The 13,268-nt window shown below is 37.5% G+C and overlaps 1 protein-coding gene across 1 annotated transcript; it reads left to right on the plus strand.

Annotated features, from left to right (window-relative positions):
- The first annotated feature begins 6,866 nt into the window (after window positions 1–6,866).
- LOC140241030 (uncharacterized) lies at window positions 6,867–10,166 on the plus strand. Its single transcript, XM_072320800.1, has 3 exons — window positions 6,867–7,365; window positions 8,739–8,835; window positions 9,739–10,166. Exons 1-3 carry the CDS (start codon window positions 6,892–6,894, stop codon window positions 9,969–9,971), a joined length of 804 nt encoding a protein of 267 aa, XP_072176901.1. The 5' UTR covers window positions 6,867–6,891; the 3' UTR covers window positions 9,972–10,166.
- The last annotated feature ends 3,102 nt before the right edge of the window (window positions 10,167–13,268 follow it).

The raw sequence follows: 13,268 nt of genomic DNA on the forward strand, positions 1-13,268 counted from the left end.
CCCTCAAACTATTACCGAGTGGCCCCTAGTTAGTGTCTTTGCATTCATTCCAATCCCAAAATGTTCAGGACCATGAAATCACAACGGAATAAGCGCATATAGGCGTGCAGATGTCGCTTTTATCGAAGGTTTGATTGGAATCAGCAGGTTGTTATTGATTGGGGGGGGGGGGGGGGGGGTGGCCGAATGTTGATCAGAGGACATTTGAGTGGGGTTTATTATCAGACTATACCGCGCATTTTGCCCTTAAAGAGGAAATCCAGTCCAAATATAATTTAGTCTGATAGAAAAGAATAAAATTTTACGAGTGTAACGGTAAAAATGTGAGTGAAATCGGATGAAAAAATAAGGAAGTTATGAAATTTTGAAGTTTTGATAATTTCTCCAAAACAGTTCTTGTACAGTGGGTATGAATAAGCAAATGAGTGAGCTAACCATGTCATACCCTCACAATTTTTCATTGATCGTGTACAAAAAATGACAAAAATTCAATGTTTCTTTCGTCGATGAAGTCTGAAACATGATGTTATTCCTGGTTGAATAACTTCAGAATTGTGATCGGTTAGACCTATGAGGATTTGAGCCTTGGGCATAGGCCTAATTGCGTTTGAATGAAAAACTGGAAATTTCAAAATTTTATGTACAAACTATATGGGAAGTTGTGAGGGAATGACATGCTCACTTTGCAATTTGCATATTCATATTGACTGTTCAAGAACTATTCCCCCCCCCCCAAAAAAAAAGAGCAAAATTTCGAAATGCCGTAACGTCCTTATTTTTCCTCCGATTTCGATCATATTTATACCGTTGAACTCGTAATATTTTACCCTTTCTTCTCAGACTAACTTTATATTTGGACTGGATTTCCCCTTTAATTGAACGTATGGAAAAAAAGAGTAACATATATTATGTACTGTATGAACTACGTAGTGTTAAGGTAACAGCTCTAGAAATGCAATTTTCATTAAAAACGATTGTTGTTGAGGTTAGCATAAATCTTGGATTAAATTCAAAGGCTCGTGTCAGGTGACATACAAGGTGGTGCCGTTCCTTTGAGTTCTTAGAACAGCTACGTTCCGTACCATTGTGATAGAAACCTGGTAATTGTACCAGCACATTCACGTGCATGTGACGTTGATTATCTGCGGTTTACTCACCAACGTCGCCACGACGTGTGAGCAGGTAGGTGGAAGGCCACGTCTGTGGTGTGAGGGTAACAGCACGTTATCTCTGCTGCGAGACAGGTTTGAAATTAGACGCCTAAGTAACTAATAAAGTATACGATATACTCGTGCGCGAAGCAGTGTCCCAGAAAACAGAAAGAAAGACAAGGTGATTAAGACTTAGGCGTGATTCAGTCATATTTAATCATGAATATACTTTTGCTAAATCTTTTTTACGATGAATTATCGATTGATTCATGGTAATTAAGCTAACAATAATGTAAAGAATGAAGTAATTGTACGTGCTTGTATGTATGGAATTCGCAGGGCCTAGACTGGAAATTTCGTCATTATTGAGTGCTCCTCAAAGGTATGGCGATGCATTTTCTTTAGACTTCAGTATCACCATTAAAATTATGATAATGAAATTCCATGTACTCCAAAGCGATGTTTATCTCCTGACATGTTGCAAACCTCCTGTTACTAAACCAAACAAAGTTACTGGACACACTGTACCTCTCAAAGAATGTTTAAATGCGTGAATATTACAGCATTTATAGCAAAGACATTATTGTTACCATTATTTTAGTTACTGCTATCGCAATATCATCGTGATTATCATTGATTTATTGCTTAAAGTACAATAGCAGGCCAATAGGTCTAAAAATTTGTATTTTTGAACAGTACAATGTAGTTTATAGCAGCTACAGTAGTTCCATGTTAATATATCCATGGCAAGAGTGAAACAAATTTAAAGGGACATTTCAGACGATTTTCATAATTTCACATCATGTAGTACATAAATCGACAACTCCATGTATAGATTTGTGGAATTTATTGTGGTTCTTGATCAGAGAAACAATACTTTGAAAAACCTGAAACAAATTACACTGAACAAGGATGATGACATAGGAGGTTCACATATTTCAGAAATGTAGCAGTGCAATTCCATTACAATACCGCTTGCTTGCAAATTCACCTGTGTATAATCTATGCATGCCTTCTTCTTTTGTTCTGCTTCCTTGAGCTCCAACTCACGCATTCTTTATGGTGACTCCGCCATGTCATCATCCTTGTTCATTGCAATTTGTTCTAAATTTTGAAAATATTCTTATTCTTCATCCCAGTTATCATAAATTTTGAAACTCTGTCCTCAGTATAACTAATTCATAGTTGTTCAAATGCAAAAATCTGAATATCATCCGGAGGTCTCCTTTAAATTAGTGAAATAGCAGGAAGTTTTAGAGTACATTGAATATGCGGAAAACGAGGTGATCTGTAAAAACCACAGGTTATAGACATAAATACCTTAGTAGAAAATTAATACAACTCTGCAAGAATATACAGACAGATTGAAAAAAAAAAGAGAAGTAGGATAATAAAAGTAGAACAAGATATAGTAAATACATATAGAATGCGGAGAGGAGGGGATTAATGTTAATCCAGTTCCATACCAACTTAAAGACAGTTGCTCCAGGGAGGTGGCGAAGAGAACCTCCCTGGTTGCTACCATATGAAATATCTTCACCCCATGCCAGACATTTGCCCTATAAAATAATTCTACACTCAAGCATAACCCTAACCATAATCCTAATCCTCCAATCAAGCCCTATCATAATCGTAACCCTAAGTATTTGGAGAAAGTAAGACCGGCAATAATGTCGCAGGAGCAAACATGTACGTGTCACCGCAAAACCAGGTCGCGCAACTACGTGAGGGTATATTTTTTCAGTAGCTTAAGTGCTTCATACAGTCGGCCACCTTACACTGTATTGTTCTTCGTTCATGAATCACTCTTGCTCATCTACTGACTGCCACAACAGCTACAGCGGGTAGACTTGAAGTACTCCTCTTGGTTGTGACAGAGAAGGTGTGAAAAGACGTACAGACAGCGTGAACACACACTACTTTGTTATCCCAAGCGATGCAATGTAAGTACTACATTTGGTAATTAGTTTCTGCGTTCCTCAAATATCGAGATTTTTTCAGGATCCCAGTCCCGTAGGCTGTTTACTGTAGTTAGTGTATGATGCGAAAGTCCAGCGTGTGCACGCAGTGGCTCAGCCAACGTTGTATCCAACCGCTGGAAAACGAAATAGCAGGCCTATACCACCGTGCCTTGTTATGCTGGTGAGCGAGAAGGATCCGGGAGGGAATTCTGAAAAGGGGAAGTTGCGATACTGGTAGCAGGTTTGCCCACGACGAACCAGTGACGAACTGCATAGAATGCTCGTGGTCAGCTCGAGTGACGTTCCTTCGTACTTATCTTGTGATAGTTTATCATGGAAATATATTAACACGTAAAGTGAACATGTTATAGTTTCATGTGTTTTATTTTTTATCAGATAAGAGAGGAGTTTAGCTAGGCCTAAAATCCAGTAGTTCTTGGTTACGGTTGAGGTTAGACTGGGGAGATGAAAATCCCCACCTCCCTGGTTAGACAAAGTCAAAGTCAAAGCATGGAGCTAGCTCCATGGTCAAAGTATAGGCTAGCTTTCGACTACTGTTGTGTTGGTGTTAGAGTCATGCTATTCAAAAGTAAATAGAATCTAGTCATGCTACATGTTTACTACTAATACACCTTGCTTGAGACAAGACATGAGAAATAAGTTTAAATGTGTATGGTAACTGATGAAATCATTGAAATGAACTAACAGTAACACATGATTTGTGAGGATGTAATCTATTAAAGGGACTGTACAGTAGGGCCTACTGGTTGAGGTGGGGATTCATGTTTTGAATATTCCTAAGTGAGATAATGAGAAACCTCATATGAAATATGAAAGAGCATGTAATTTTAAGAAGGATTCAACATTTATTTGATGAAAATTGGTTTTCAAATGGCTGAGATATCCAAAAAAGTGATAATGATAAAAGGTGACAGGCCATTCCTTTTATTAGGATCTCTTTGTTTCACCTTGTTTTTGGATATCTCAGCCATTTCAAAACAGATTTTCATCAAATAAATTTTTGATACCCCTTAGCATTGCATGCTCTTTGAATCTCATAGAATGGTGTCTGAATATCTCACAAAATGTTAAAAGCTAAATCTTCACCTCGACCAGAACTGTACACATCCTTTAAATGGTAGTTTCTCTCATCCTGTACTTAGCCCGACTACACAGTGTGCTGTGTAAGGACCTTGGCTGTGTTTAGTTATAATTTTTCCCCCTGCAAAGTTTTGTCAAAGTTTATATCAAGGAGTCTGGTTAATCCAAGTGATTTTTTAGTCAAAAGCTCTTTCACTATTTTCAAGCCTGTAAGATTTCTTTGTGGTTATTGAATGTCATAAAAGAAGAAAATCTTTGGATTCCTGGTTCTTGTGTTATTCATTCAATTCGTAAAAAAAAAAAAAAAAAAAAAAAAAAAAAAAAAAAAAATATATGATATATATGTTTATGCTATTGTAAATTTTAATGCATCTCATTTTACAGACAATAGTATTCTGATTCATGAACAAGAAGTGTTGAATGTCCAACGCTTGTGGAATTAATACTTTTCTACATTGATCCTATCTGACTTTGTTTATCATATTTTCCGTGAACAGTTTCATTATGTATTTCTGTGTGTAGTTCAAGCAATGGCCATAAATATATCCCATGGCATGCTTTCTCTGTGGCAATTTAGCCTTGAAGAGAGTTAACTATCTTGAAACTTAAAATCATGAGTGCTCAACAATGAAGTTTTGACTATGTAGCAAAGTTGTAACTGTGTGCAGTTTGTGTAAAGGTGTAACATAGGGCATCAAACTCAGATCTGTCTGAAAGATTCACAGTTATTGTAGATTGTAGGCAGCATGCATACTGGCACACAACAATGTAGTTTGTAGTCTAACCACCCCACCCAACTACTCATAAAAACTGCCTTGGTCATGATTGTGGTTAAGGATGAATCAAGAAGTAACCACCTTTATAGTGGCAAGTATGAAGTGCACAGCAAATCTGCTGGGACTTGGTTTTCCCCAGCATGCATTCTGTAAAGGATTTTCTTTCCCCCTCAAATGTCATATTGAGTGTCAGTGTGTGTATGTGCTTATCCATGTCAATATTGTTGGCCTTTTTTATCATAAAATATAAACATGAAGGTGCTGTATATTAAGAAAATAATTGACAACAATACTTGCCCATTCTGCCGCATGAAATAGATACTGGTTGATTTGGTACCCAGTCTAATAGGGATCGTATAGTCTTGGTTGAGATCTAACATCAGGTTTATAACATTTTTTGGGTGAGATAATGAGAAACCTCTTATGAAATATGAAAGAGCATGTAATTCCAAGAATAATTCAATGTTTATTTGATGAAAATTGGTCTTGAATGACAGAGATGTCCAAAAAAGTGATCCCAGTAAAATGTGACAGGCCACAACTTGGATCTCTTTGTTATTACCTTGTCTATTGATATCTCAGTCATTTCAAAAGCGATTTTCATCAAATAAACTTTTGAGTTCCCTTAGAATTGTCAACATTTTGTAGAGTGGTTTCTAAATATCTTGCAAAGCTGAATCCTCACCTCAACCAGTTCTGTACAGTCCCTTTAATTAGGAAAACTAGATACATTTGCTTAGCTAAAGATTTTATGTGAAAAGTGCTGAGTTAACCATTCTTCATCAGAGAGAAAGTGTATGTCTGTGATGTTTGCCTGATTGATTGTGCAAAGTAGCTAAGGAATGGAAAGTAATGTCACAGAATGCAGACAGGAAACCTCAATTTCCTGAATCTCGCAGCTTTCAAATTTGCTTTCATTGCTGACATTGGGTGGAACAATGAGGGAAAGTCCCCAATGCCATCACATGACAGCCTAGTGAAGCTTTCTGATTCTAGAATTTATGGAATTCCCTTGGAACCAATCTATGAAGAAATTTAAAAAGACATTTAGTTTGAACAACATTTACTGGCGTTTCTGTTACAAGTTCAATTCAGGATATATTATATTAAAAAAAAATCAGGTGAAAAAAAGTTTGAATTTACTCCACAAAACCAGACAGCTATTGGTGGCTGAATTTTGGTAATCCTGCATTAATCACTGATCAGTCTGAATAGTATTCAGAAACATGTAGCCTGAGATGAAACGTTAACCCATTAATGACGAGTCCCGAGTTATACTCGGGGAAGTGTTTATGGGAGATGCATGTTGTAGCAAAATTAGCCCTTCCTTAACGGGTTAATACAGTGTGTGTACACTCCTCAAAATCAGATACACATACGTTGTACTTGGTAGCAGTTCTCATGGGCAGCAGTAACAGTCACCAATCTCACCGAAATCTTGCTTGCCTGACAGAGCAAAAACTTGAGATTCTGTATACTCTTACTTCTTATGCTCTTAGAAAGAGTATGAAGTCTGTAAATGAGACAATGAAACATGCATCATATGTATACCATTGTTTATGTGCAATTACACTTGTAGTAGTTTTGTTGACAATTATAGATTGAGATAAAATCTCACATTCAGTCTTAGATCATTAGTAACAGGCTTTGGGTTCATTTTGTTTGTCTTTTGTTCAATGTTTACCATCAATGACCTTGAACAGGCTGGCCTCATTCTGATGAGTCACTATGTATGTAATATATGTAGTGCATTACAGGCCACCTGTATCCCACCATGTGCATTTGAGGAGTTGTCATCTTACCCCTACCTCTTCCTTTACATATTGTCTATATACATCCAGGATCTCTATGGTAACGTGCTACTCTCTGTGTGACTCTGCAGCTGAACTACCACATGCCTAGATGTCATCCAACCTTCCAATCTGCTGGAGGTCTCTGAGACATCACATCCAAGCCACTTTTCATCATCCAACACAGTCGGGACTTTCTGTGCTAGCATACTGCCAGCATCCTCCTCTCACATCCCTGGGCATCATCAAGTCTTCAAGGCGTCAGTCTTCCAGTCTTCCACTCCTCCAATACCTCCATCATCCAGCAGCTACTGGTAGCCTGCCAAAATCCAGACTTTGTCAAAGTATCGGCTCTCAGTGGCCCTATAAGAGTTCCAGTACTTGTCTTGCCAAGCACAACACCTTTTTAAGAGCAGGCGATCAGGGCCACATTGAACTTGGCTCCGTGTCACTCTGCTCACAATTTTCTAGTGTTGGAGATATAAAACAGATAACCCTCCAACAAGAAAAGAAGACTGACAGAATGGCAGAAGGACATAAAGGAGATTCTGAACAGGAGGAGATTAAGTACCCAGCTGTGGACACAGTAAGTTTAGCATGAAGCAGTGATACAGCTTTATAAAGTGTGGAATGTACGATGCTATTTGCAAAGCACAGGGAGACATCTTTGCAATAAAGAAGAATTATCTTTTTTATGCCAATCAGGATTGTTGTACTGAAGTAGGTCAAATAAGGCAATACTAATTGAGTAGTTTAGTGCATTCTAAGTAGGATGAAATATTCAGTGTCTTTCTGTGCTATAAGCCATTATTTCTGGATTCTTGTGGACAAACTGTAGTAGACTAAGTGCCGGCACATTCCTGCTTTTGTACTGGTGTGACATGGCATTGGCATGAAATGTGCCAGGGTTTTTACACACAGATTTCCAAGCTTATGGTACTGGTACAAACGTACTCTTATAGAATATAATGTGATAGAACTCAAGCAGCTATGTGAGTTGTGATAAATGGTTATTTTTCATGGGGCCTGGTAATAGACTCTGTGGTCATTAGATTAATGAACGCAGAATCATTAATGTACAAACTTGTAAGCATTTCCTCATAGAGAAATCATCTACAATGTACAGTTGATTTACGTGCTAATGTTAGTACATACATCTGAATACTCTTTACTGTGTGAATGGAATACAAAAAATAATAAAGTGCCAATGAGTATATCTCAATCTAGTTTGATGCATGATTTACTTTTGGCCAAAGCTCATATAGCATCACACTCTTGATCAGAAAAGATGAAATTTGCTGGTACCCTCAAGTATACTTTGATGGAGATTCCATCACGTTGATTGTAATTCCATCCACGGTACAGTGCATCATGGGTATTCTTTTGATTACGAGAGAAACTATGATCAAACTTGCGTTTGATATGAGCAGCTGTTGCTCTTCTCCAGTGTAGAAACCATGTTGGAGGTCTCCTTCATGATCATTTGTTTCAATATAAATATCAAAGGTATGAATAACTTACCAAAATAATTTATCAATAGGATCCCACTGTATATTTTTTCATAAATAGCCACAAGTTACCTTGTTGTCTAATCAAGTTCCTAAGAGAGTACAAATTCTTTGTCATGTATTTGTAGCTTGCTTTTTTTTTTTTACTATAACAATGTGTAAAAGTTGAAGCTACCTTCTTCCACATCACTATTTTTCTTCGCGTTTATTGATTTGTGTGAGATTTTGAATTGATTGGTATTATTATCCAGTTTCTTTGTCAAGAAAAATGCCTCCTTTGTTAGCCATAACTAAAGTCATAGCCTTGTCTTGAATTCCTTTTAAGATAACATGATATCCTTTTTATTTTGAAGTCTTTAAGGGTGCTATCAAAAAGACTCAGTGTTGATTACAGTGTGGCCAGAAACATAACTGACTGATCCACCATCTTTTGTTTGTATCTCTTTTACAGTATGGACCAATCACAATAAAAGGTTGTGACTTGCAACCTGGTAAGAGGAAGAAATGGTGTACATGTGGGCTGAGTAAAAAAGCACCATGGTGTGATGGTAAGTACTGACTCATTTCATATTTCAAACATGGATGAACAGATGGATTTTAAGTTTCCATAGTACAGGTACCCACCAGCAAAATAATGTACACAGCAACGAATATTATTTTTCATTCAAGGTCTTACAAAACAAAAACATTTCAGGAGGAGGAAAAACAGGAGATGAAAAAAAATGAGAAAAAAAGAAGAAGATTAACAAGTGTGGGAGAGGAAGATGCTTGCAATACATCTCAACAACTATTGTCATTTTTTTTTTTCAATTTTCTGTAGTCAATTTTTTCTCATTACAGTGTACAGAAATAAAGAAGGAAGATAATATTCAGTTTTACCCAATCTCTGTGACTTGTTTCACTCTCTCTCTGACATATTTACATAACATGGCTGAAATATGTTGAACAGGGTTATATGTATTTCAGCATAGAAAATGATGGATTTGGTAATCTACATAGTTTAGTCCATGTACAGTATACAAGGAGTCCTGCACAAGCAGTGTTAGCTTTGTATCCAAAAAAGCTTATTTCTTCTTGTTTCATAAGACACTGTTATAAGGCTCCTTGACACTCCAGTAGCAAAACACTTTTGGAACCTGTGGATCAGTCTTACATAATAACTTTTTTTTTTGTAATCACACTGCAAAGACACTCTCCTGTAAAATACAAATTGTGATGATTACGTAAGAACTGTATTTCAGTGGCAAGAAAAACATTCATAGTTCACAGCCTGGTAGAGAAAATATTTGAGCAGTTTGCTGTGAGTTTTCTAATGTGCCATCAAAGAGGATTTACAGTCTGGTGCTAAAATAAATGAGACACCAATAAATTTACATGTCTTCTACTGTCACAGCGACTAGCCTCGATACAATTTTAAAACAAGTTTCCTCTCTCTGTCACAAATACTCCAGGTGCACACAAGAAGACAGGATTCAGGTCTCTAAAGTGGGAGGTTCCTGAGAATCCTGACAGCGTCTACCAGATATGCAACTGCAAGTACACCAAGACGCCCCCGTTCTGTGATGGCACACACACCAACCTGCCTGAGGTGGTTCTAGCCAGGCAGAAGAACTGTCCAAACAAGGCTAACCATGAGGAGTGTGTGAAGCTGTGTACAGGGTGTGGCTGGAAGGTGGACTTTTGATGTTGTCCTGCCTCGTATGCACAATCATTGATAACTAAATGTACTCTCATGCTATGCCATCCGTTCGTCGCCCTACACCCATGGTTAATTCTTTTATTAACTCTCCAGGGATTAGTGAGTCATGATTTGTAACTCAGCCATTGCTTTTCAAGTATCACAATCTTATCATGTATGGCATCACATCAGAAAGATTGACTAAGGATTAACCCGTTCAGGACGAGTCCCGAGTATACTTGGGCAGGGGTCTATGGGAAATGTGTGTTGTAGCAAAATCAGTCCGCCCTCAACGGGTTAAGAAGTACAGCTGCCATCCCACCCAACCCCTTCAAACTGTATAGCAAAGAAACCTACTGGTTTTGTCCTTAACTCTTTATATGCCACTGTGAAAACCCCCTGTGTGCCACATTATTCTGAGACACCAACGATGTCATGCTTTGAGAAAACATTCTGTATTTCAAATCTATGTTACTTCTATAGATTTTTGTTCAGCTGGACATATAGTGAGTAAAATTGTAGAGAAAATTCCAAGCTTTGCTATGATGTAAAGTGTATGACAAATCTATGATTGTTTTGCTTTTAAATGACCGCATAGCTAGATTACTGTAAAGGCATGACTATTGCACACAAAACAGTGACAGAAACTTAGAATTTACACCTAAATCCAGTAGAGAACACCGCTTGTTAGTCAATCACTACATAAAATGCAAGCTATATGTGAGAGGAACTAAAGCGCGAGAAACGCTTTCATTGTACTGCGGCCTTTGGCGATTTATCGATCGGTTTGGGCGCGATTGTGCGTTTGAGCAGAATATGCGAAGTTGGCATGCTGTCGACTGAGTCGGACGTGCGAACGTAGCACATAAAGAGTTAAAATGTCCTATTACAATACATTATCTTCTCCATTGCTAATAGTCGTAATACATTCACTACACACAAAAAAAAAAACCTTAAAAGCTGACAAATATTATGTTGTTGCTGAGTTTAGAAGTCATGTTGACTCATATTTAGATGTTTATGCAAAAAAAAAAAAAATACCTTGAATGGGACTGAAGTCAATGCACTGTATGTTTCAACTCAGGATGCTCAAGTTTAGGAGCGAAATGATGATGTAAACATTTGTTGTCACGCCTTGGTATCTCTTCGGTTTACCTGGCAATGATTGACAGATGATTTGCTCCTCTCCTTCCACATTCCAGTGAAAATAAATCAAGTTGGCATATATTTTTCATGATTTCAAGTATGTGATTTGTTTTAATTTATTGATGAAAGCCATCATCTATTGCAACAGCATTTATATAATCCAACATTTAGAGAAGAGTAGGTATTCTTTAAAACGAATTTTAGTTTGTTTGTTTTAGTTCACCTCTAATTCAAATTTAGTGATATCTCAACTCTGTGTTATCATACTCGGGGAACAGTGTGTAATTCTTTCACATATTGTTTACTCTTATCTACTACAATATGAGATATCTGCTGTGTGTTAGACAAGAGTCATTTTATTATGTTTGATTATGCAATCTATTTATTTTTGTAATGACATTGTAAAAGTAAAATTTCTACGAGTTGAGTGGTATATTTATTTTGGAGAATCCATATATTTCTCAACTTATGATGGCTGAAGTTTGCAATTATGTTCTTTTGATTTTCTAGATGATTGAAGGATAAGCAGTCAAAAAGTGAACGACAGTACATGTTATGTGCAAAAAGGCATTTTACTGAGAATTTTAGAGAGATTTTCAACTGACTGGATGTGTTGATCAGTTTCTACTATCATTCTGGTGCTCAGAAGTGAGGATACCCAAAGAAGATCATTCAGTCACACTTCCACTACAATCGTGTAACCAGCCATTGTGGTGACTTGCAATACTTAGTACAGAGCTGCAATATTTGGTGCAGAGATTGAATATATTTTTAATTGTCCTAGAAGTAACATTCTGTGCTATATTTAAAAAACACAGTTGTGTATTGATATACATACATTGTATATTATGTATTTATCTACATGTATTTTTCACAAGACCTTGATTTTGCCAGTCTTTTTATTCATGCAATATGGACATAACCAGCAGGCAAACAAAAATGTCATATATCCATCTGAAAAACAATTCAGATCTTCTTGAGCCGTGACACATTTTTTTATAGGCAATATTTTATTTTAATTTTAATATTAATTTAATTGTTCTTTTGCTTACATTCTCCATAAACCAAGATAGCTTTAACACTCACAAGCAATCCTCTGAAGAGAGCATGGTTATTATGACAGAAGCTGAAATGTATTTACATTGTAGCTTTGGTCTAGCTGTTGCAAATTGTGTCATTTTGTACCTTTTGTCCAAAATGAAAAGGAACATGATACCTGTTGTGCTGACCTTCAAAAAACACTGAGAAATAAGTAATACAGTGTACTTTATTTATGAATAAAGAAATTGACTATGTCTTGAATATCATACTGACTACTTTATATCTCTGCTCATGAAGGCACAAAATGTGCCTCTAGGTGCCTTTTTATTCACTGGTCCATTGTGAATCCAGTTTTGATGGTGAACAAAAAAATTATGCAATCCAATAAATTCTTACTGATATCTAAAAATGTTCCTTAGTGATGTTTATCATTCCAGATACATGCATGATGTGAATTATTCACTTATCTTCTGTGAGAATGCAATCGTGTGTATGTGTGTGTGTGTGTGTGTGTGTGTGTGTATGTGAGTCTGTGTGTGTGGTTTTTTAGCTCACCTGAGCCAAAGGCTCAAGTGAGCTATTGTGATCGCCCTTCGTCCGTCGTGCGTCGTCCGTCGTCCGTCGTGCGTAAACTTTTACATTTTTATCTTCTTCTTGAAAACCCCAAGACCGATTTTCATCAAACTTGGCAGGTAGCATCCCTAGGGGGTTAGGAACTCAATTTGTTAAAATGGGCACCATGCCCCACCCAGGGGGCCCCCAGGGGGCCCAAACCCCCCAAAATTAAGGAATCTGTAAAAATCTTCTTCTCTAGAACCAGAAGTGATAGAGCTAAGTTAATACTATGAGTTAGTACATTGATGACTGTAGTTTCAAGTTTGTTCATGGCAGAATCAGGGGTGCCCCCTTGGGACCCAGGGGAGGGGGGTGGGGAGGGGTCCTAATGGGGCCTAAATTATACATTTTCATCTTCTTCTTGAGAACCCCATGACCAATTTTCACCAAACTTGGCAGGTAGCATCCCTAGGGGGTTGGGATCTCAATTTGTTAAAATGGGCACCATGCCCCACCCAGGGGCCCCGGGGGGGGGGGGGGGGAGGGCCAAACCCCCCCCCC

The sequence above is a fragment of the Diadema setosum genome, chromosome 17 (assembly GCF_964275005.1).
Source record: "Diadema setosum chromosome 17, eeDiaSeto1, whole genome shotgun sequence".
Taxonomy (NCBI): Eukaryota; Metazoa; Echinodermata; class Echinoidea; order Diadematoida; family Diadematidae; genus Diadema; species Diadema setosum.